This window comes from Aquila chrysaetos, chromosome 2 (assembly GCF_900496995.4).
Source record: "Aquila chrysaetos chrysaetos chromosome 2, bAquChr1.4, whole genome shotgun sequence".
Taxonomy (NCBI): domain Eukaryota; kingdom Metazoa; phylum Chordata; class Aves; order Accipitriformes; family Accipitridae; genus Aquila; species Aquila chrysaetos.
Window position 1 is genome coordinate 38551574 of NC_044005.1, and position 24770 is coordinate 38576343.

General features: G+C 39.9%; 1 protein-coding gene across 21 annotated transcripts in view; it reads left to right on the forward strand.

Moving 5' to 3' along the window:
* Positions 1 to 24770, forward strand: part of RAD51B (RAD51 paralog B) — a 495227-nt gene that overhangs the window by 212345 nt on the left and 258112 nt on the right. For all 21 annotated transcript variants that reach the window (XR_003925819.2, XR_003925817.2, XR_003925818.2 and 18 more), the window contains exon 8: positions 13938 to 14034. Coding sequence is in view for 12 of the 21 variants with exons in the window: in XM_030031133.2 (XP_029886993.1) it covers positions 13938 to 14034 (97 nt within the window). In the remaining 9 variants the exon portion in view is untranslated. The remainder of the gene's footprint in view (positions 1 to 13937; positions 14035 to 24770) is intronic.

Genomic DNA, 24770 nt, shown 5'->3' on the forward strand with positions numbered 1-24770 from the left:
CTCCTTCAGGGTCAATAAAACCAGAGCTGCATTAAATCTTAGTCAGTCTGGAATAAAAACTGAGTAATATTAATAAAATTTAAAATGAGAACTTACCTTGTCAGGCTAGTTTCTACACTGAAGTTGATACCTAATATTCTGGAGGAGGAGATAAGTCTAAGAGGCAGCTGGAGTATAAGCCATCCATTACATGATATTCGTTTCATACATGGAATTTTAAGGCTTGGTACAGCAGATAAGGGTTATTTAAAAAAAGAAAAGTAACATTTTTGAGGAGCAATTTATTGTAAAACAAGCCATAGTCAGTTATCTGTAATTAGACCCAAGGGGTAGCCAATGGCAAAAGAATTTTATTCTATTAATAGCACTACCGCTGAAAATGCTTTCCTAGTTGATATATGTTTTGATGGTTGCAGGAATCAGACAACATAACTAAAGGGGTATATGCCATAACTGCCATTCTGCGTGCAGAAGCTGTACATCTCCACACCACCCAGGGCATTTTGCAAATTAGCATCCGTCTAAACATGAAAAGAGTTTTTACCAAGATTTGGATATAATTGAGCAATTATCTTCAACCTGTCACATACTCTGCTCTGCTACTGCACCTTGCTTTGAAGTCCAAGCATCTTGCTCTGAATTATTTTTATCTTTGTTTTAGTAACTCTACAAATACATCCTGTTATTCCCTGAGAAAGTCTCTGCTGGGCCACTGTTCCACCTGCAGCATGTCAATCCCGGCATGTAGCATCCATTAGCTCCTACCCTCCTGCTCCATGCCTAGATCTGAAGATGCACTTGCAGCCTGACCTGAACCAGCTTATTGCTTTTTCACTCCTGATTTCCCACAATGTTTGCTAATACACCTCAATGCTATCCAGAAACACTTTTCTAATCTCCATGTATCTCACTCCTCACTGAAGAAGCTGTTCCAGTCATGGGGCTGCAGAAAGCCTACTGGCACACATCTGTTCTCCTGACTAAAGCATAATTTGCTACTCTTCAATTTTTCTCTAAATTCAATTAATGAAATTCATTCCTAACATTGCTATCTTTGCAATTTATTACTGAACTCCACAGTGGAGGCTCAGTTGTGGTTTCTTGAGAAAGACTTTGGATAAAGCAGTTATGATGGAGTCCAAGGAAAATGCATGATCCTGTGAATTTTAGTAGCAAGTCTAGGCGAGGATATAAAAAAATTGCTAGCTGCAGTGAACAATTAATCTAGAGCTGCTTCAGAATTTCATTTGGTTGTCCAGAAGACATTAGCTGTTTTTCTCTGCTGCCTGTATGTGTAGTTTGTGGGAGGCACAGCAAATCTCAAAAGATTTGACCCAACTGTGTTCACTTGGGTTAATCTGAATGAGGTGCAAAAATTATTTAGCTCTGTTAAGTTTAATTCTTAAAGAGCAGATGCTTTCTAATTGTGAAATATCTGTAATCTTGTACCATTCCCAAGGTGTTCCTGAAGTTTAATATCACTGAAAGTGCCACAGCCTGTTTTTATTCACCTGACATCAACTCAACATTTCTGTAGTTCTAGTAACAGTTGTAAATATAATGGTGTACCCAAATAGCTGAATAAATAACTTTTTTTTTTTTTTTTTTTTTAATGTTTGCAAATATTTACATAAAAACTGAGGTACCAACAACAAAGAACAGTAATACTGGTAGACCCGATGTCCTTTACAGTGGAACCAGTAGAGCCATTCTTGGTGATCACCAACTTCCCAAACAAATTGATACCAAATTTTAAAAAGAAAAGGAACACCTTTGAGTTTGAATTGATTTGCTTTTGCAGGAGTTTCGCTGTTATCAGTCTCCTAGTTTGATTTGTCTTAGTATTGGGAAAAGGTTTGCCAAAACAACCCTGCAGAACCGATCCTCCCTGCGACACAGAAGAGATGACATGCTTCTACAGTGCTGCCTTGTGCACATATTTAAGCAGTGACCTTGAGGACAGGGTTGTTATCCCAAGAGGTGAGAAATTAGCTTGAGTATAGTTTCATGGGTCCATGATTTTGTTTGGACAATCTCAAATACTATTTTTCTGTATTAGGAAAAGCCAAAGGGAGATGTGTCATGCTGCGGTCTCAGTACAAAAATGATTCCTTGCATTTTTCTGAGTTCATTTTCCATCTCGAGTCCTAACTTTTAAAGAGGTTTCTAATGATTCATATTTCCAAGGGAAGTGCACTCCAGTTGAAGCGAGTTAGGTAGGTAAATAGAAATCGGTCATTTTAAAATGTGACAAATGCCAATTTTATTGGGGAAATACTGACTAACTATATTTCCTAGTGAAAGGATTTAGAAGTAGGATACAGAGGCAGAGACAATGCCACTGAAATTCCAGAATATCTTGAGCCACAAAATTATTTATTTTTTTCCCCCAGATATTGAAGAGAAGAAACTTGGCTGAGTTATGTCCCCTCCCCTCTAGGTAATATCAGATCAGACATGTTTGGAAAACAATCATGCACACATGTATTTTTTTTTTTTTCTGTTTTATTATGGACTATTTATCTGTAACTTGTAGACAATTTTTTTAATGTGCTTTTGTGGAAGAAGCACTTAGGAGAATCTAACTACTGAGTAGGAAGCCTTCCTAAAATGCTATAGCAGTTTTCAAAAAGTGCTAATAAAATTTCATAACACAGTGCACCATCGTGCATTTTGTATAGGTTGCTTTTTTTTTTTTTTTTTTTTTTTTTAAGAAAATTTGCTTCAGAATATCTTAGTTTATAAAAATGTATTGAACACATAAGTGGAAGGATGTTAAAGTTTAAAGCTCTTACTGTCCAACTTTGCAGGTATAGGAGACAGACAAAATATACCCAAGCAATTTTCCTTTGCATAGAAATATTGCACTGTATTAGAGGTATGTTGATATATTACAAATCTCAAAAGCTAGATGGTAAAACTTCTACTTCCCGTCTGATCAGACTAAAAGATGTTGGCTATTAAAACAGTCACTGGTACAGCAGAAAAATACTACTCAGCATTCAGACTGGTGTGCTTAGCTCTACCTGGTTTTTTTTTGTATGTTTGTTGCATTTTAAGGAAGGCTGAAGCTACTCATGGTTTTGAAATATTATAAATATTTCTGGTAGAAATAGATTACTGGCTAAATTGCAGGTTAGGCTGAAAAGCGTGCAAATGCAATTCAGTATATGAAAATGTCTAAAATGTAATGTTAATATATACCTACAGCTTGTAGTACATATAATTTGCAGCTGTTCATTTTCACTTGTTCTTTCATACATTTTTGAGCCCTGGGTCACAGGGAAGTGAAACTGATGGTGACTTCAGAGGCTGTTTGTTTCAGCAGCTGGGTGTTTTGTTTTCTGGATGATTTCTACTCTTTTTTACAGCCATTGCAGCTATAGAGGATGATAACTGAATTTTGTTCATGAGAATACTTTGAAATCACCAGGGGCATGGTGTTCAGTAAATGGGCCTTAGTTGTACTAAATAATGCTGTCAGTGCCTAGTTTGTTCCTGCTTTCTTAATAGCCTTCTCATTTTGTAAAAATTATTGGTATATTGGTTTGATTGTCAGGCTTCTGTGCAACATCAGTTACTACTCTAATACTCTACAGACCTGTTAAATTGCCTTGGGCAAACTGGGGGGATGGGGCTATATATCCAAATTGCCTGTTACCTTGTACTCAAAATCTATGACTGTTATATACACTGAAATAAAGCTACATGATTATCTAAGGATAGCCATTACAGATAAATATAAAAAACCCATCTGTGTCTGAAATGTGTTCAGTGAGAGGCAGCAGCTACTGTAACACAGGAAGAAAAGAAAACTTCTCTAACAAGCATTGTGTAAAGCATGCCGTGATCTCTAACATCACTGTAGGCTAGAAAAGATGATAGAGTGTGCTGAGTATAAAACAATGTAAGCCATGCAATGCCGTCTGGTGGTGGCGTTAGTAGTTACCCGCCTATAAAGGTTAAATGAATAGACAAGGGGGAGCAAATATTCCTGCAGTCCTCTCTTGCCTGCCTAAAAAGTAAACAGAAAGGCTCCAGTGCTGCAGGGCAGGCAAGGAAGTATGGTTTGCAGGGGAACTGAACAGCGAAGCGTTGATGGGATTTCTAGCACATCCTAAAACAGCTTTCTGCTGCTTCCACGAGACACCGAGGAGTAGTCTGAACTAACACTGTCCTCCCTCTAAAAATGTTGGCATAGGGTCATGATGTGGGATAAGGTGGAGCTAGGGAGAGTGTTTTAAAAACCGCTCAGCAAAGTTTTAAATTACAGTAGCCCATTGAGCTGTTCCAGTTTGCCTCCAAGACCCAGCGAGTCTCCTGTGACCCACTGCCTTAGAGGCCTGAAGGAATTAATTGGAAGGAATCTGAGGTATTAATGGAATTAATGACATTGAGATTGAGCTGTGCCTTATATGCTATACTTCTCCAGACCTGCATGTGTATATTACTATAAACGGTCTTTCTGACGGGCTTGTCAAAACATCAAAATCAAATAAAAATGCTGGTACACTAATTATCAGCTTGAAATAGGCCATGAGCCCTAAATAGGCCTTTGTTAGGAGTATTTCATTAGTTTAGTTCATATTCCTATTTAGTTGTTAGGAAAAAACTACATGTGGACAGGTGTAGAAAAATTAAATAAAATAAACCCCAAATATAGAAAGAATTATTAATATATAATTTGCTGGATAGATATTAGATTGTCCTGAGGTGTCTTAGAGTACTCAGGTGAGTATGAGCCCTTCCAACTCTGTTCTTGAAATCAGGGTAGTGAAGATTTGTGGTAGCTTTAGTCAGTTTGCTTAGTGTCTGAGCATCTGTCTCTACCATCGGGGTAACAATACATTTATTCCATCAGAAGGTAGTGAGATTTAATGTCACAGAGTTTGTGTAGGTCTGGGTAAATTTGAAGTGCTGGATGGAGCAGGGTAGGTGCGTGGCAGAAGGTCTGAACTCGGCGAACGAAAGGAAGGAGCCTTCAGTCTGCTTTCTGATCTGCTAATGAAAGCTAAGAAGTGCCAATAAACTAAACTAGGTTTTTCATTGAGAAAAAAGTAAGCATAAATTATGACTTCCTTGCAGTCCTATTAAAGAGTAGGAGACGTACTCAGCTCTCCTTTCAGCCTGGAGCATGCTGGAGCAGAACTGAAGTTCTGTACTACTTTGCTGATGTTCCAGACAACCTAGTTTCTTCCCCATCCTTCAAAAACAAACAAATTAAACCAACTAAAAGCCCTGTTGCTGAGAACAGCACGCAAGCTAAGAGCGAACTGTGAGTTCATGATTTTACTTTATTTATTGTTTTACAAGACTACTTGGCATTCATTGGAAAACTCCCTTTTAAGCGGTGGTGTTTGCTGCTTTAAGAGTGCAGCAGGTTTTTGCTGTAAAAGTTACCTGTGCATTACAGTGATTTCCTGCAAGCTACTCCGCATTGACTCAGCCAGTATCGGACCAGTCTCTTACTGTGGTACATCACTAGGTACACACAGGAGTAAGCTCAATTCAGAAAGCCATAGTTATGCAGAGGCTGGAGGGGAGGGTGGAGGAGAGGGAAGGTCTCTGGAAGCTAACCCGGAGCTCTGGGCGACTGGCAGGGTATGAAGGCGGGTGGCAATCCCTCTGGGGGGGTGTCTTACGCACATCTCTGCAAACAGGTCTGTGCAGGCTGCTGGATGTGAAGGCCTTCCAGGCACACAAACCATTCTCACCGAGCAGCACAGCACGAGGGTGTTGCGGCGTGGATTTTGAAGGTTACATTTGTGTTGGCTGCGTTCCTTGCTCACAGAGGATGAGAGGCTAAAGACCTCAGGCTATTGCTGGGTGGTAGCCATTTCAACTTGAAGACATGTAGCTGCCTGAGAACAGCATGCTTTTGTTTTGTTTCTTTTTTTCTTCTGGTGGAAGTTTTATTAATTCATTGTGATTATTTTTAAGCAGTTGGCAGAGATGTGAATAGACGCTTTGCTTCTCCAGAAGGCTTATGGAATAGAATTGCATAACTTTGTACTTTTCCTATGCAAAGCAGAATAAATTGGATGTAAATACAGTGGCTAGTCTCTGAAAGATTCCTTGGTTTCTTCCGACTCCTATTTATACCCAGTGAAATCCAGTGCCTACAAAATGACCTCTGCTGCTATGAATTGCCTCACTGAGGGAGGAAAGAGGAGAAGCTTGGGTAGAGATACCGTAGGAAAGCGGGAGCTGGAAGTCCTGTTCTAGGAGCTCTAGTAAGGTTGCAGCTAGCAGCAATGTGTCCTGAGCAACAGGTCTCTAATCTTTTAAAAGGTGCTTGTTGAGCCTTCCAGAGAATCATTACTTTCTTGTTTCTGTGCTGTTAGGCTGTTTAATTGCCTTTTTTTTTTCCCGGATGTGATGAAAATAGGTACAGATGAAATTCCTCTGAGGCAAGGCCAACAGTTGTTGCTAGATTGCTTTTAAGATTAGGAAGTGTTTCTCAATAGATTTCCAGTGGTTTGTGTGTATATATCTGTTATTCAGGGAATTATGCCAAATTCTGGTGACGTTGGTTGAAATGTGAATTCTAACAGCTCTTGACACGGAGGCCTCTTCTTTGCCTTCAGTCAGGGTTGCTGCTGTGCCTTTGTGTCTGAAAATATCCATCTGCTTCCCTCTAACATGAGTGTCACCATTACAGCCTATGCCTCTGTCATGTATAAACGAGATGGCTGTAACGGGTACTTTTTCTTCCAACTGATCTGGATTAGCAGCAGTTGTTAAATGTGGGCACTTGTCTATTGCTTATGCCTCCAGTGAAGGAGCTTTGTGCTGTCTTGGTTAGCTACAACCATTTTAGTACAACATGTAAAATTACCTTTAAGTATCTTTGTTGGTTAGGCCTTGATTAAACACCAGAAGTGGTGTTTGACTTTGAATATGGGAATTTCACTTATTATAAGGCTTTTTCTTGTGATGGCTGGGCTCTGTAGAGTACTTGACATTATTTTCATTCTTCCCCACAGAAACCCAAGCTGCTGGGGCCCGTGGCCACTCAGCTTGGGAGTATGTGACACCTCTGGGATGAGTACTGGGTGGGTGTGGTGATTTGCTTGGATTTGAGATGATAAACTGTTGGGTTTTTTCTTCTGTATTTGGTTTGTATAAGCCAAAATAGTTTACATTTTCTAAGAATGAAGATATGTGTATATATTTAATCTCCTATCATAGTAATAGTTGTGATATAAATATGTTTTGTTTGGCCCTGGAGCCCAGAACCGTCTCAGTTGTGCAGAGGCTTTTCACTGGAGTAGCCTGCTCTCCTGCGAGGTGAGCCTCTGCGGAGCATCGCTGCAGTGGCCAGCTTTGGGTGCCCAGTAGCTGTGGGCACTTAAAATTCTCTCTTCAAAACTCGTATTTTATTTAGGAGCTCTCAGTATTGCAGTTCAGACTTTCCCTTTTTCTGTCTGTAGCTCCCTGATTTCACTGAAAATGCTTAGTTTTAAAGAAGTTGTCTTTCATGTGAACATTAGGTACAAGTTCTGCTGAGGTTTTTGACAACTTTTGACAGCTTTTGTGGCAAATGGCTACTGATGCTGAAGAAAATCTCCCTGAAGAAACAGGAGTTGAAGAAAAAGCTAATTCAGTGCGTAGTTTAGATGAAGATTGTATATACCCTATTACTATGACAGATGGTGGAAATTCAGGGTTCTTCCTTGAGCAGACCGATGCCAGTCTTGAAGAGCTGTAACAGGTTCCCAAGGAGAAGGCTGCGGTTCTCACAGCTGTTTGAAGCATGCTGTTTCACCCCAGTTTTCTCACTGTTCCCTTTTTCTGTTTCCAGGACTGCTGCCTGCCCCATCTGGCTCTGTGGTATCGCTTGGTGCCCTTTCCTTTTGCTAGTGCCTTGACAATAGTCACCATTGTTTCGACCCATCACTGACCGCTTGAATGCCTCATTAAAAGCTCTGTGCTTCTGGGAAATGGTGAGGTGCCTTCTCAGGGACCAGTACGAAGAATGGCTGGGAATCAGTAGAACTTCTTTTCCTTCTCCTCTGGCATGCTGAGTCACCATCCCAGCCCTGCTGACTGTCACTTGTACTTGGTGCTCTCTAGTGACACTGCCTGAGTACAGTGAAAACCACAAAATACATGGACTAATAAGGGTGGAGCAATTTGGGATTATTGCAAGTGTCCTTGTGCTTGCTCTCCCAGCTCTATAGGAAGCCTTTAATAAGAGTTTTCCTAAATAGCATTGCATGCAAAATGGGGGATTCTGCTCCGTTCTTTTAACAAACAGCTGTTTCATGAGATAGTGGGGTTTTTTCACCTCTTGGTACATTCCAGAAGACTTTATACCTTTGCTGGTTACTGATTGATAGTTGTGTGCTGAGGTCCCTTTAATTTTGCAATAAACTAACAAGGAGTCTGAGACCACAAGTTTACAGAAAGTGACTTATTTACTCAACTAGATTTACAAGGATGACAAAGTCAGATTTAGTAGTTTCAGTGTGGTCCTAGGAAGGGCAGGAGTACTTGAAAAATTGTACTGTATAAATAACCAAACAAAAAATAGTTTGCTTATTCTTCTGTGCAAAGCAGTCATATTACAGTTTTTAGGCCAATTCTCTTCCAGGACCTGCAGGGGATTTCCGCATATGCAGGAACTGTGCTATTCCCAACAAATGGGGGTCTCGGGAGTTTAGGCACCTTAAATAAGTATTTTTACTTTTCTAACGTGCTTCCAGAAAACTGGCATCTGCTGAAGTCACATCAGTGGCAGGAGATTCGATTTTCACAACAACATGTAAAGATTTCAAGAGAATATAAAACAGTGGTGTTGACTTCTGGATTAAGATTAGACTTAGCAATGACCTAGAACATGTCTAGCACATGAACACTATTTTCCTCAAGAATTTCTTGTTTCTATTGTTTTCCAGGTATCAGCACCTATAAAAATTGGGGAAGGGATCAGAAGAGTAGGCATTTTTTTTTTAAGGTGTCTAAAATTAGGAGCTTCAAAATGTGTTCCCACTGTCTCCTTGTGTTTATCTCCAGGTTTTCTAACTGTAAGGAAAAGGATTCTTCTTGCTGGATATAACACTTCTCATGGTTAGGAGGGGTTATTTTACAATCTAAGGTGGCTATGGTGAAGTAAAAATCTTCCTAAGATTGGGAAATTGTGTGGTCAGTCAATTGTGTAGTGTTTTAAGTAGTAGACTTTTTCCCAGAAATGATTTTGAAATTTGAATCTGAGTGAATTGCTACACTGTTTGTAATTCTGTTGGAATTGGAAGGCTGAGGACTGTAAATTTTCACTTGTTAAATAGCTAGCTTAACCAGTTGCAGGTGAATAGGCTTAAAGGTTAAAGGCAATGGTTCACTGAACTCCATAGGAGATTGCGTGGGGCAAGTTACCAGTGTTGCTGAGCTGTCTAGCTGACCTTTTCATCTTTTTTTTCCTCTTAGCAGTGGAGGGTGTTTTCCATTCATGCATAGTCACTGGCCGAAGAAGCACTACACTCTTCAGTCATCGCAAGATAGAAGCAGAAAGCAATAACACAACCTCCTTACTTATCGTGCATGTCAGGACACAGTTGTGTGTGGAGATGTGTAATGTTTTTTGTGACTCTCAGTGCCTTAGTGGTAATGAAAGTACCTCTGGTAACGAAAATATTTTGTTCCATTAGTTGATGGTGGAAATAGGACCTCCTCTTAAAATACTGGGTATTTTATAAAATATGATGTATTTTAAAATACTATGTATTTTAATATGATAACATTAAAATATCATGTAGCAACATTCTCACTGTTGAGCGTTCTGCTAGGAGATTATTAATGAACTCATGATTGGCATTGAAACTCTTAAGTGGAAGCTATGCTTGGCTGGTAATGATGTCCAGTATCTGACAAAAGGAACCACAACAGAGGCATTTTTCCTTACCTACTTAGACTGAGGACTTGGCAGGTCTCCTGTACTAAACAGGGTAAATCTAATCTGTACTTTAATGGCAAATCTCCAGTGAAAAGTTGAGGAAGTGTTATTGCTAATTCAGTGCAAGGCACTCTTTCTAGTAAGTCTGCTTGGACTTGTGACACCAGCCTGTTTCCAGGTGCTGTTTAGCAGTGAGAGGTGTTTTCTTTCAAGTGTGGCACCTAGCAGACCAAAAGGAGATACTCTAACCTTCTTCATAATGTTGGTGATTTGTAACATATGGAATCATTAAGATCAGAACTAGCATTATATTCTGTGCATGCACATATGAATCAATGTGTGAGACTCAGCTGATTCTGTCCATGCACAAATGTGGTTACTCATCAGAAAGTAACACAGCTGTTTCACTCCACACCTCCTTTGTCTACCTGTATATTCTCTCCAAATCACAGTCAGGCTTAACTGTTCCCTCAGACACCTATTTGCAACCCTCTGAATATATTGAACCATTTCAAATGATAGCAGAATGGAGTGTAATCATGTCTTTCAGGTTGGTGAAGGAGACTTTAGGGAGAAATTAGTATTTTCTTTAGATGTGACACTGGAATCAAGTGGTATCAACATTCAGGGCTTCAAGTTGAATGTCTGTAGGATTGGGGACTGCTGAAAACATAGGGTCTTGTTTGAATGGCACTATTCACTGCCAAAGTATTTGTGACCAAAGTTTTATCTAGAAGAAGTAAAAGAAATCTTAGCACTTTCCAGTAAGGGCATGTGATTGAAGTTTCAAAGATAGGTGTATGTATTCAGAGGAGTTCTCTAAATCTGAGTGCCTTAACTTTTTTCTTCAGAACTGGAGCCGAGTAAGGGCCAGCTTTTTTCCTTTGTTAGCAACCCGTTGCTTGTTTGAGCCAGTGACAGTCTGGAGCACTCTGCACACCTGCAGAGTGAGGTTCAAACTGTATTGTGGTAGGTGCACAAAGATGAATGTTGGTTGTTTGATAATAGAAGTACGTATACCCAATGGAAGAATTTTGCAGTAAGCGAAGCTGCAGAAGTGTGACAGGGAATTTGATGTCAAATTTAGTGCTTAGCTAACAGCCTCTTGGCTTGTACTTATGGGAGAACCAAATCTGTGTTGGCTCTGCAGGCTTGCAGAAATGAAGAATAATTTTCAGTTAATTCCAAAATAAGCATTCTGTACATGCATATGGCTTCATCTCAGAGGAAGTGTGCTTATTCAAGATAGTATTTAAATGTGTATTTAAGCAAATGTTTAACTATCAGTGAAGTCATGGAACTAAGAATACACCTAATTCCCATCCTCAGAGCAAGCCAGAGAGGAACATTTATTTGGGTAGGACTCTGCGTTTTTAAACTGGCTTTTTAAACAGTGTAACAGTGTGTCTAGGATATTGTTAGTATTGAAGAGTTATTGAAGGACACATCAGAAATTGGAATCTAAGTACAGAGACGTAGCTTGAGTTAAACATAAAGGGCGAAGAAGATTTACAGTCCTATAGCAAACAGTGCTGTGGAGTTCCTGGTTAAAGAGGAGGCCAAAAAAGCTGAAAGATTAAAAAAATGCAGTTGCATTATTCTTGTTCATTTTTTGGATTTTTGAAGCCTTTAAAGTTAGTTTCGTTTGAAGGAGAGCAATATGAAATATGGTGTGCTTAGGTCTTTTTTTCATTAAAAAAGATCCTTAAGCATGGTAGCTTTTCTTTAAAATGTGGTGTATAAATAATAAAACACGTGATGGCACAGTACAAAGATTATCTTGGCACAGGTCTGGGACAACTGCATTGCTTACAGAGCATTTGACGCTTCTGAATAATGTGATCATTGCAAAAGCGTGCCAATGAAAACTTCATACCCCACCAGTACATGTGGGTTTCTAAGTTTGTTAGTGTGTTCTGTTTCAGCACATTTTCTAGTACTGGATCGAGGAAAAGCTTCAGTGTTGTGTCATATTGTTGATGTATCTTATGCCTGATCACCAGAAGAGCCTCAATGGACAAGTGAGGCTGTGGGTTTTGTGACACAGTGAAAACAAAGTGAAAACAGTGTTAAGAAGGAAAGATCTTGCATCCTGTTCCTTATCCCTCCTGACTCTTGGCTGCCCACTCCTTTCATTTGGCTTGAACCAGTTTTGATGTTCATCCTATCACAAAGATGAACTCGCTCACTAAAATGGAAGATAAGTACCCTGGCAAGAAGAAAGGAAACAGTGACTTTTTTCTTCTTTGTTATTAAATTGAATCTTACCTTGTAATCTGATGAACAGGACAGCTAGCAGTGGCTGCAAGGGGTTGTGTGTGCCAGGCCCATTCCTGTCTGCTTTTGGGCACTTATAGGTGCACGCAGCAGCTCTGGGGGAAACAGCAGAGGGGAGTGATGCATTTCTTGTATGTTTGCTGTTGGCAGTATTGCAAGTTGTACCTTAAGAACCTTAGCCTAGCTGTAAGACCAAACAAGGCTGTTAACTACCATGTCTGTGTTCACTGCCGTGGTCATAAATGCCTAGTCCCAAAAGGTGCAACTGATGGTTAAGCTGGGCAGGGTGGTGGTAGCCAGCTGAAGTTTGTCCAGAGCTTGTAGTCAGTAGCAGAAGAGCATTAGGGACATCACTATGGGGCTCTGAAGGTCTTGAACTCCTGTTGAGTAGATGAAGATTTGACTCAAAAACTTTTCAATTTACTCCTGTTGATACAGTCTGTAAAGCTCTCACGCACCACCGTGCCTGTTTACAATCACAGAGATGGGTGGGCTGACGTGAGCAGGAGGAAGAGCTGTGGTCTTGGTGAAGGTCTCAGACTCCATCACATTGTAGGTAGCTCACGTCATGCTGCCTGAAGAAGACGCTGCCCTGCAGCACCACCACTGCGATTACGGCTCCGTGATCTGATACAGCTTATGTGGGATCTTGAAATAGAAAATGGAGTGTCACATCATACTACTGAAAAGTGTTAGAAAGCAGGAGGAAGCCATGATCAGAGGGAGGGAGGAGCAGTGAAGGGAAGAGCAGAGAAATTCCTCTTCCTTTTAGCAACGGCAAGCTATTAATTTATTCCAGTAGCATCATGAAACCGCATCCACAGAGTACCGTGTGGCATTCCTTTCTCCCTTCTTCCTGTGTCAAATACAGCTGAAGACAGGCCATTAATTTCAAAGAGATTTTGTTTGGAGTGGACTCTGTTCTCAGTGCAAGTAGAAGGATCATTTTGCTTCTTTAAAAAAAAAAAGTAATTTCTGAAGTTTTTGTTAGTCTGCGTTGTAGAGACCAATTGTAATTGCGGAAACTGCAACTGCTTAAAGATCCAAAGCATTAGGAGATAATTGTGTTTATACCTATGCTTTTCTCACTGTGGTGTTGGCAGTGTTTGCCTTAATGCTTTCTGTTATTAGAAAAAAGTACATTTCAAAGGTGCAAGAAACTGTTCATCTCTTGCAAGCAAGACCATTGCTCATGCTGTCAGAGGAGAGGACTGTGTGGGTACTACAGTCTGTTGTTTATCAGAATCTTGTGATCCTGAAAAACACTGAAAAATCCTCTTGTGTAGAGATAGCCCTGTAAAATGTAGTACTCTTGTGCTTCAGATCGATGGGCACCTTTCTCCATGGCACTGTGTTTCAGCCAAAGGAAGGAGGTGTGTAAGTTGTGTGGAAATTACTAGGAAAACAGATTTCCTATTTGCCTATGAAGAAAAAGATGCTTTTTGTAGGGAGCATCAAATTGTTCATGGAAGAATGAAGCTCTTCAGAAGAGTAGTTTCGTTTTAGGTGGCTGTATGTATCAACATACTGTTGTTTAGTAGTTTGTCTTTTTAACAATATCGGTTTTCCTGCACTTCTTGTGATTATCTCTTTCAGTTTCTGCAGGTAGTTCAAAATTTTCTGAGTGTTGAATCTGCTGAAGGTCAGAGTAGAGGGTTGCCTGGACGCTGTGCCTGAAGGATTCCAGTCCTTGCCTGGTCTGCTCTCTTCCTTCCAGTAGCTATAAAAATTCATTTCCCTTCCCCCTCTCCCTGTCTGTTTGCAGGTTATCTTGACGAATCAGATTACCACATCGTTGAGCAATGGCCCCGCGATCCAGGCAGACCTGGTGTCTCCAGCTGATGATTTGTCCCTGTCTGAAGGTAAGAGATCCCTTCTATCAGAACAGAAACTCTACACTGACACAAATCCATATTGTAATTTGCAGTCTTCTCTTGATATACTGGGGTCTTTGAGAGTCGGGTTATCAAGCCTAACATAAAACAGTCAGGGGCCAAAATTATTTTTCGGTTTCTTTGAAAATCCATGTATAAAAAAAGAAAGTAAATGTATTAGCTAAAAGGATCTGACATGTTCTAATGGCTGCGAATGAATTTCGAAGCCATGTTCAGTTCTATGACATGTTCCTCAGCATTGTACTTCCATTCACATGCATTAGAGCATTATTTTCTCAGTCTTCTGAAGCTGCTGCTAGAGTTAATACACAGGCTAGGCTACACATTTGATATTATCTAATGATTATCAGTAATTCCAAAGAGAAACAACTGTGGAAAATGAAGGAGAGCAAATACTCTGTCCTGTCCGTTGCATTATGCTTGTCTGGTTTCCAAGTACAGTGCCTCAAACTGCAGCTTTCAATTCTGTGTGAATGTAATATGAGGTTTTGTGTGATGTAATATACTATTTTACATCTTCATGTTTCTTTTTTCTGCACAGAATTAGAGACAAGCACACATTTTTGGGGTAATAGCAAGGACTTAACTGTGCTAAGAAAAAAAAGATAGTTCTGAATCAAGGTTTGCAAAGTAATATAATAATCTCAGCTTTTCCCACTTGCAAAGAATAGAGTACCCTCAGTCAGGGACAGATGCAGAGAAGTTTGCTCTTCAGAGTTCAGTTCATGCATAGACCTAAATGTATGATGTTAAGCAATGCTCATCTTCCCTGCAAAGGCATGATAATTACATGTAGACTTCCCACTTTGTATGATATGGGTATTACCCCTCTTTCTCTCCTTGTTGCACTTTCTGGTGGTTCTGATCAGCTTATCGTTGTTCTGGTTGATGACAAGCAGCCCTCTCAAGCTTGTCTGACTTAACACAAGAACAGCTTGGTGGCAAAACCAGCGAAGCAGTGGTTAAAACTGACATTATTTCTGCAACTCATTTCAATGGACAAGAGGAAGAGGCTGAAGAAATATTAAACAGAATGTCAAAGAGTAGCAAATAACTTCAGTGTAATGCCTTAACACTGATTGATGTGTTTACTTCATAATTTTGTCAATAGGAGCTTGGGCAAAGCACGACCCATTAAATCATTTTGGAATTGTGCTTGTGGCTTTTGGTGGCTCCATCCATTGCCAAAGTATCTCTGAAGTTCATTGCTTGAATATCGCTCCCTACCTCTGTTAGAAAGAGTTGAAATTTGGTAACTAGATTTGGAAGAAGGCGGCATCATTTTTCATCTTTATGATTTCCTTCTTGGCACGAAGTTGTTCCACGTTGTCTCATTAAATGCTCTTGATTGCAGTACTTGTGCTTTTCTTTGTCCTTTAGAATTGCTCTGTATGAGCTTCCTCTGAAAAGAAAGGCATAGCTGAATCTGAAGTGGAAGTAATAACAAAGTATGTTCTCAGTAAAACATATTTTGTTCTTATGGTTAAAATATTTGAAGAGGCTCTGGAAAAAGCATGGAATAGTTGTAATCTTTCTAAATTTTCCTGCAAATATGAAAGACTCTCAGTGCTGTTTATGAGCCATAGTTCAATAGTATTCTGAAATCAGGACTATGTAAGAGATGGTATAACAATTTTTGTAGCAGTTACAGCTTATTAATGAGGCTGTCGTGTTGTGTCCAAACTCTCTACCACCATTATTTTTCACCTTTTAACCCAAGAATGAGTTAAAATGTCTTGGTGCTCTGTGTGTGTGTTGTTTTCCTTTGTTTCTCTCATTCCTTGTTTTTCATTAAGGGTCTGAAGTGGCAAAATATGCCAGCATGACACTTGTTGAAAATGGAAACCTTTGTTTAGCCTCAGAACAAGAACAGCACAGACAGCAGCAGTGCAAGCACCTTCATTACTTCAAGTTTTATCAAAGGATGCAGGGGTGATAAACTTTCCTTCTCTCCCTTCCTTCCTTCTTCTGTCGCCTAACGTTGGCAGATGTGGTATTTACATGCTGTGTTGTGTAATGGGAGAGCACAGTGCATCTCCATACTATGTGGTTGTCTCTTGTCTTTCTCATCCATAGTATGTCTGCTTCTGGATTTCCAGTTTGCTTCAGTTTTAACCTGTGCTGTCTACCTGTGAGAAAAAGTGGAATTTCAGGCCCATTCAGAATTTGATTTCCATTTTTATGTTGCTATCAGAAGATACAGGCACGGCCAGTGTTTTTCTTTTTTAACATTGAGGTGTTGACCTGTCCTGAGAAAGTCACCCCATTTCATGTTAGCTATTGAACAGCGTGAAGGTACCAATACTTTAATCTTCTGACAATCTTGGACACTTAAGAATCCTTAATAAATTAGTCTTCCAGGATTAGTGTGATATTAATAATATTTATTCCTATTTTACAACTGTGGAATTTGTAGGAAGGAGTAGTTAGGTGAGTAGCCCAAGTGCACAAAGTGGATGTTGCAGAGGCAGGAATGGAGGCCAGATTCTTGGCTGGGTTTTTTACCTCATTCTTCCTTTTCATTCATCACCAGCTAAAGCTGAGTTTGAACCAGTGACCTAGATGTGAAAGGACCCATAACACATTATTAGTCCTGTAAGCAACTCAGACCCCTTGGTTTGTATATGTCTAATATGTTGCTTTAATCGTATCTGAAATCAGAGTCCCGTCACTGTAAGTGGTTTTCTAAAAGGATAATCTTTCCATAGAGGCAGAAATGAAAATTTCAAACTGAATGTGTTATTAGAAAGAAGTAGAATGTTACAGTGGCTTTTGTTTTTACTTCTGATTGTGCTTTAGAAGGGAACTGCTTGGGTTATGTGTTAGATTAGGCAAGAAACCAAGGAAGCTGTTCATCTGATGTGTGACAAAGTTAATCTGATGCACAAGCTGAAAGGACATTGTCAAGCTGTTTCAGGCTCAAAGCTTGTCTTCTGTAAAATTGTAATCCAGTGCATGAAAACTTGTCCCCTAAAAATGTTAGATTTTTATGAGAACTTTAAAGGCTTTATAAAAGCAGCACTGACTGTAAAATCCCACCACTTACGTAGCAATGTAAGAACTCTTGAACTCTATGTTGGTACTTCTTGTAGGAAATGGTTATGTTCAGCTAAATTCCCAGATCTGTGCATGCTTCTGCTTCAAGACAGAAAACAAAATGCTTAGTTTGCTACAAATTAAAGTGCTGAATAAAATAAAAAAGTTTCTGTACCTGTGGGCTGAGTTCTTGCATTCATTTGGCCTTTACATACTTCCCAGATTATCATCTGAAGGAGTTCAGTAAGACTAATAATGTTTTTCTGCAGCTCTAAAATTCTCAGGCACATAAGGCTGTCACTTCTTCCCTAGGAAGCAAACTCAGTTTTTATTTGTAGCCATACCATTCTTATGTAGCCTTCTCGCAACCCCTGTCATTGTAGGGAATAGACTGGAACATGTTGTGAATACTGCTATTTCACTTTCATCCTTGCTTTATGGAATAGACTTGTTTAGCTGTTCCAGTCAAAGACAACTTTGAGAAGCCTTAAGGTTACTTTAGATTGCAGAAATGGTCAGATGAGCCTGGGACTATCACTAAGCTTCAAAATGTGGCTTGAAGAATTAATGCTTTATTATTTAAATGTGTAAAAATTACTCCTTACCCCAATTAAAATAATCTCCTTAATAAAGGAAAAAAAAAGTATTTAAGCTGCATTGGGTTAAGTAAACAGTAGAAATGGAGTTCAAACATCCACAACAACACAACAAAATACTTTGTGTGACTTTTGATATCTTTAAACAAGCTATCTGTGGCTGTGACTGTACTGTTTTTATTTTTGCAAAGTTCACATGATAGGATTTTACCTAATATAGAGGAATGTTAGAAATGAATTCTAAGCCTGTGTGTTTGAGTGCTAGCTGGAAGGTGAAATTTGTGTGTTTCACAAGTGTTAGTCTTGGAAAACTCAGGTTAAGCAAACTTACGCAAATTGTACTATGCTGCAAAGAGATAGGACAGTATGACCTACTCGAGGTCCCTTCTAGTCCACCAGTGCCTATCCTATTAATATATCTGCCAGCTGCAAGTTCTAACTTCCTCTTGCAAACATCAAAGCCAAACTCCATCTTCCTTGGAAAAAGCTCAGGGGCATGTCGGTATGAACAAGAACAGCATCCCCCTCCCAGCGTGCACAAAGCGTCAGGCAAAAAAAAGGAATGCTGCCTTGGGCTTCTTCAGTCTCAGCCAGCACTTTCAAATATTTGTTTGGAAAAGTCAGAATTATTTTATGTTTAAAATTATCTGTAAACTTGCGCTAGCTCTGGGGAGGCCAGCATTCAATCTTCTGCCATTTGTGTTCATCGAGCGGTTTGTCATAGCATTGTGTATTTTTAGTGCGCGGTGTGAGCAATGAGTTTAGTCTGACCTTTTCATCTTTGTTGCTGTGATCTTGAATTCTTTTAAGCTGCTGGGCAGAAGTAGGCTTTTGTGTTGTAGAGACTGGAGAAAACTAAGCTACTATAATATCTCCTACCCACAGGATTTTCCGACTTTAGTTTAGGGGCAGAAGATTTGAAGCTGGAATCTTTGGCTTCTTTGCTTTGCTTTGCCCTTGATCTCCTGTCAGATTGTGGTTAAATCATTTTACTCTTCAAGCCTCAGTTTACCATTTTTTTAATATGGGGATATATTTTTATTTTGCAACTTTTTTTTCTTTCTTAATATTTCAAGATATTCCTATGGGGAAAATAATGAGTTGACCTGCTTTTCACCCCAGAGTAAGACCAGTTCTGCAGTTTATTACTTCTCTCCCTTCAAATCCCTTTTTTCAGTCCTGGTGCTGAATGGAGAGAAAACACTGAAGGAATTACCAAGAGAACTGAGGGGCCCCCAGAGATCAGAGGCTGTTGGTTGGTTTTGGTTTGTTTATTTATTGATTTATGTATACACTTATGCTTAAGGTTGGATGTGCAGGTGACTTAATAAAAAATAAAAAAGAATATTCTGTGAGAACCCAAACATACCTGTTTTGCAGGAAGTGTGAACTTCTGAATGAAGCAGCTGTTAAACAAGTTTCTAAAAGAATTCCTCCTTGTAGTTTTAAAGCTAATGCAGAATAATGCATGTCCTAGTGAAGTGTTCCAGCATGATATGAATTTAAATAGATTAGGAAGTATCATAACACTTTGGCATGTTTTAGACCTTTAGTATTTTAGCTGAATGCTCTGTAAACCTATTACAGGCCGTTTTACACAATTTTGCTTGAAAGAAGAGATAGTTTGTCTTGGATCATTGAAACTGTGGTGTTAATTATAATAGGTTTTTAAATAAGAGCAATTCATAAATTAATATCCTATCTTTTTAATATGAATCTACTCTGACATTCTGAGACCCAAATATTTGGGAATAGTTACTAAAACTCTTTTTTTTTTTGTTACCATTATGGAATAATCTGTATGGAGATTACTGGGCCTGTTTATGAAACTCAAGAACCATGTGGCATGGTGTAAGAAAGATCTTTTGATTGTCACCCATTATGTAGACCCTGGGAAGGTTAGTGAATTTTAGATGTGCAGAAAGGCAATGAGTACACATAACACTAGTGGTATTGCCAGATTATTTGAAAGGTGAATTCCAACAATTAATCCACGTCTATGCATACTGAAGAGTAAATTTTCCAACTGAGACTGGTGTGCAGGTGTGAACCCTGAAGACTAAAACGTATCCCTGAAAAGGTAATGGAGTTCTTTTCTTGTTTTATGGCTTATCAAGATAGTGAAGTGCTACAATATATCTTTTGCCCTCTACAGTGATGATGATAACAGGGAAGTGTAGTGAAGTTTGCCTCTCTTTTTACTTTGATATGAGTTGCTACTTCTCACCTCATGATTTGGTTCCCACTCAGGCCCAAGACCAACTACCCTCCCATGATGGGACAGGAGAGATCAGTGAGCCACAGGATTGTGCTTCCAGGTCTGAGCCCTGGATATCTCTGACTTTAGCATAGGAGTTGATAAGAGTTACTCAGCTCACTGGTTCCCATTCACGTGAGCTGTAAGGGAACAGCTGGAGTTGTTTCTAATTCTTTATTTTACTGCTGGACTTCATGTCTTAGCTGTCTTTTAAGAAACTACCCCAGCATCGACCCTGTAATCCCCTTCACCAGCTAACTGTGGGAAGCCTTTTGTTCCTTCAGTCTGTTCTGTCTTTGAGTTACTTTTCCAGCTTCAGATCCTTCACGAAAAAGATTGTTAGGCCCACATACACTGAAAGGTGAAAAAGGAGCTCATCTTCCTTAACCTGCTAGAAGTCAGCATAGTATATAACACATCCACTTCAGGATGGGTAAGCAGTGGGCACCAAAAAAAAGAGGGAACTTGATAAAACTCATTAATCCATGTTGGAGGGAAAAATGAGCCTCCTCAAAATAGGATTTGATTCTTGGACTTCCACTGTGTTTGTGTTTCTGGTAACTCTCTGCTCTTAGCAGTAGTGAAGTCTGCACCCCAGTGCTTTGGTGGAAGGAAAAAAGCCCTTCTGGCTGTTGAGAGTGCCTGAAGGAAGTGCACCATCATTACAGGGCCTGGAACAAATGATATTAACCATTAGGGGAAATGATACTGTGATTGTTTCTGCATGATGCAGGGTTGCGGTGGTGTATGGAGTAGTTAGATTTCATGATAACAGTGGTCATGTCAGCCTGTACTAATTTTGAGGCTATATTTCAACAAGTGGGAAGTAGTGACATAATAACATCCAGCCAAATTTTAACGGCTTTTTAATCAAAAGATAAATCTCTCAGTAAAACAGTGTTACAGAGACTGTACGTGTCTATGGAAATTTCAAGCTGAATGACATATGCATAATCACTTGATCTAGACTACGAAAGGGTTGAAAACTGTCAGCAGCAGCATTCAGAGGCCTCTATATATCAGTTTAAGCGAATCTCCATTCCTCATTTCCTAATTGCCGCGATGATAGAATACAAAGTTTTACTGCTTTGTTGTGGTTTCTTTATGAAGACGTGATATGACTTACAATCATTAATCGACAATTTGTAATCCAAAAACCCTTCAGGTACATTTGCTGGGAATCACTCATCTATATAATCAGAGGCGTGATAACAGAAGTGCTTACAGTCATAGTTGAGCGGTTAGGAGTTAGCACCTCTCAGCTGCTAAGTAACTTACCTCAACTGAGAAAAAGTGCAACTGAGTACGTGTTGCACCTTCCAATGCAAAGTGAAATGGATTTGCATGAATCCTGCTACCCACACTAGTTTATTCCTGTTTTCCTTTAACTGCAGTAAACTGAGAGCATGCACAGGTCAGTCAACTGAGTTTCAGTTGATGGCATATAGCTATAAAGCATCATAACAAGATTGCAGTTGGTCATCTCCTTATGCCCTAAAAATGTTTAAAAATAAGACTAACTCATATTTCAGTGTGGGTGAATATAGAAATTATGTTCTTTTATACATTGGAATTTAGACTTTTGTTTATACCATAAAAGTAGCATTAAGAGACCTGGTTATTTAATGGTAGTAATTCCTTCTCCTCCTCCTCCGCTCTTTCTTCCCATCCTGTGCAGAATAGAAAAGATCGACCTGCATTGTTACTGTGGTCCTGCAAATCAGTGGTTTAATCAGAAACACAAGACATGGTTTGGCTCTAAATTCCTTCTGCAGCCCTACAGCAGTGGATCTCTCTTCTGGTGGAACTGGGAGGGATCAGAAGGATTTCTATACATGGGAAAACATCACTGTGGGAATTATATTTGGCTTGTGGCGTTACATGAAGCATATGGCTCACCTGCAGAACTTGAACCAGTTAGGAGTAAGCCTAGGTGCAGGTGTTATGCCAAAAGGGAAGGCGAGGACGAGGGGACAGAGGATGATTTCAGAGTCTGATGCCTATGTTCTAGTTGCAGTTCCAGCTGGGTTTCCTCTGGGTTTACTGCAGGATGTTTGAAAAAGTGGCTCCTTAATCTCAGGCAGCCTCTATGATTGATGATTCCCCTTAATTGTAAAAAGAGCACATTGGTGTTTCTGCTTAATTTGTGTGTATTTCCTGCTTTATTATTGTAATAATGATTTATTGTCTTAAATGATGGAAATTTTATAACCTATTAGCCTTTTTTGGAGGTTGAATCTGGGTGCGCTGGCATGTGAGCATGATATATATGTGTCTGAACTTCTTCCCAGTGATGGTCTGCTCCTAAAACATTACATTCAAACCCAAACATAACATGATAATAAAAAGACGGTATATGGTTGGTGTGTTATCTCTTAATTTAATGAAAATAGGCAACTCGAGTGTGAGCAGATTTTGCGTGCTCCACATGGGCAAAATGCATCTAATCTGGATTCTGCTTGTCTTCTCATAATATCAGTTATACTGAAAAATAAAATAAAGGAGCGTTCAGAGAAGAGCAACCCAAGTGGTCACAGTGCTGTACAGAAATATGGGTGAAGAAATGGTAGAAAGAGGAAATGCCTGGAGCTTAACTAAAGGAAGGCTTTGTTTATACTAATTTCTACTCTCCTAAAATGTCCTGCTGTTGTTCCAGTCTCCCAGGCAAGCTGCAGTCTACAGAAGATTCCTGCCTGAGCTGGTGCCTAACTAGATACATCCCTCTTCTGAGGAAAGGTAGAAAAGACAGTGGCTCAAGTATTAATAGCTCCACTGTCAACAATGGAAAATTTGTCAGGAAAAAGCAAACCCCAAAGCAGACGCTGCTACTGGGTAAGCAGCCATGATTCTTCAGGAGTAATTTGAGCCAGTCTGATACCTGGCAGGGGAGCTGTTGTTTCAGGCTGGCACATGGGTATGTAAGGGAGTAGTTCGGGCACATTTTAGCTGAGTATCAAGAAGTTGTTTCTGAGCGTGAAATCTGTTAGACCAGCTGTTCCCAAATAGTTTCTGTTTGTGCCTCTGTTTCTGGTGGTGAACTCACCCCAGCCGAGCTTGCGACCCTAAATACTAACATAAACAATCACATCTCTGTCAGGCTCGCGACCCCACTCTGTGCGGCTGTGACCCTGCTGGAGGTTACGACCCCTGGTTTGGGAATCGTTGGGATAGACTGTCAGATAGTCCTGCTGGGGAAGCGCTGATATGCCCCGTCCAGGCCAGGATCATCACAACAAATGCCTTCAGATCTCACAGTAATTTGTAGGCCCCTGCCACCAGTTGGAGAGTGCAGCCTATTAGAGCTGACATGTCACTTTGGTACATCAGGAACATCTCGGAGATCAAAAGGTCATAGTCCTCCCACGCTGCTGCAGCCTTTCTTCATAGACTCGCCTCTTCGTCTTACTTCCCCGCCAGTTGGCTGGCAGCGAGCCCTGGCTCCCTCGCAGTGCGGCTGATGCAGCCACGACTGCTGGATGTGTACCAGCTGCAACTTCTGCCCCACCACCTCTCCGTCTTGCTGCTTCTCCCAAGCCACCCTTTCCAAAACGGTTCTCCCTGAATACTCCTTGCCTTAATGCAGGGATTGATGACTGCCTCTCTCTGCTGAAATAATTAAAAGTTATATTCAAAGTAATTAAAAGCTATGTATAGGGCAGTGCTAGTGGAGGTGTGCTGTCTTCCCCTATATTTTGCAAAACTAATTCTGTTATTCATATACCCGTAGATATGAGCACAATCTTACAGATGTGGGATGCTGATGGAGAAATAAACAGAAAGTAGCCTCATGTGGTTGCTGCTGTGGTGTGCAAAGCCTACGGTCTTTGATAAGCCACGCGGACAGCCTTTTTAATATAAAATGCCAAGTTACAGATGTCCTAATTAGAGATCTGATTTTTAAGCTTTGTTCTGCTGCAATCTTAAATGGAGTTTATAAACAACAACAAAAATAGATTTCAAATTTGTTTTTTGAAAGCATTCATTACCATAATGTAAAATAGTAACATTTTAATAGCTAACTGACTTGATAGTCCAAGGCCATTGACTTTGTAATTTACAGTCATGGAAGTTTGACTGTGGCATCACTGCATGAATCCGACAAGGGGAGGAGCCTGCAACAGGTAATTTATTTTTACTTATTTTTTTGTCAGTAGATCCTGGAAATTGCCAATGACGGCAGGAAGGAGAGAGGAGGAGATGGTACAGAAAAACGTGACAATTGCTTATCGTTTGGGTAAAAAACTGTATTGCATAAAATTAGCCTGCATTCAGTCTGTGCATGTCTTGTTTCATAGCTCTGTATGGAGTGCTTTGTTTAGAGATGTTGCTGGACTGGTTTTCTGTCAGGCAGGTGTGTAGAAAACATTCAGGTGAAAGGCTGAACAGCAAAGTCAAGTTGTGGAGTGTGTAAGCCACGCAAGGAAATAAAGTCAGAAAATTCTTATGTTATAGGCTGGTTACTGTACATGCCACTCCCAAATGAAAAAATTGTTCTAAACTTTGTATATGTAACTTGATCATCCCTTAAAAACTAATTACGTGTCAGAAAATGGAGCATAAAGTCTCCTCCATCTGCCCAGGTTGGATATGGTGCACAAAGGAGCATATCCAATTCATAGTACCTCTTAGGTAATCAGATTAATATCTCCTGAACTGAATTTACCCTTTTGATACTGAGTCTTTCATACGCCGTGTTTCACATATCGCGTTCTGTTGAAGCTCTGTCGCTTTTCAGTAATTTCCTTGAAATCTATATGTGGTATGTCTGCACTCTTTTGAGCTGTTCTTGGGACACGCATCGATTAAATATGTTT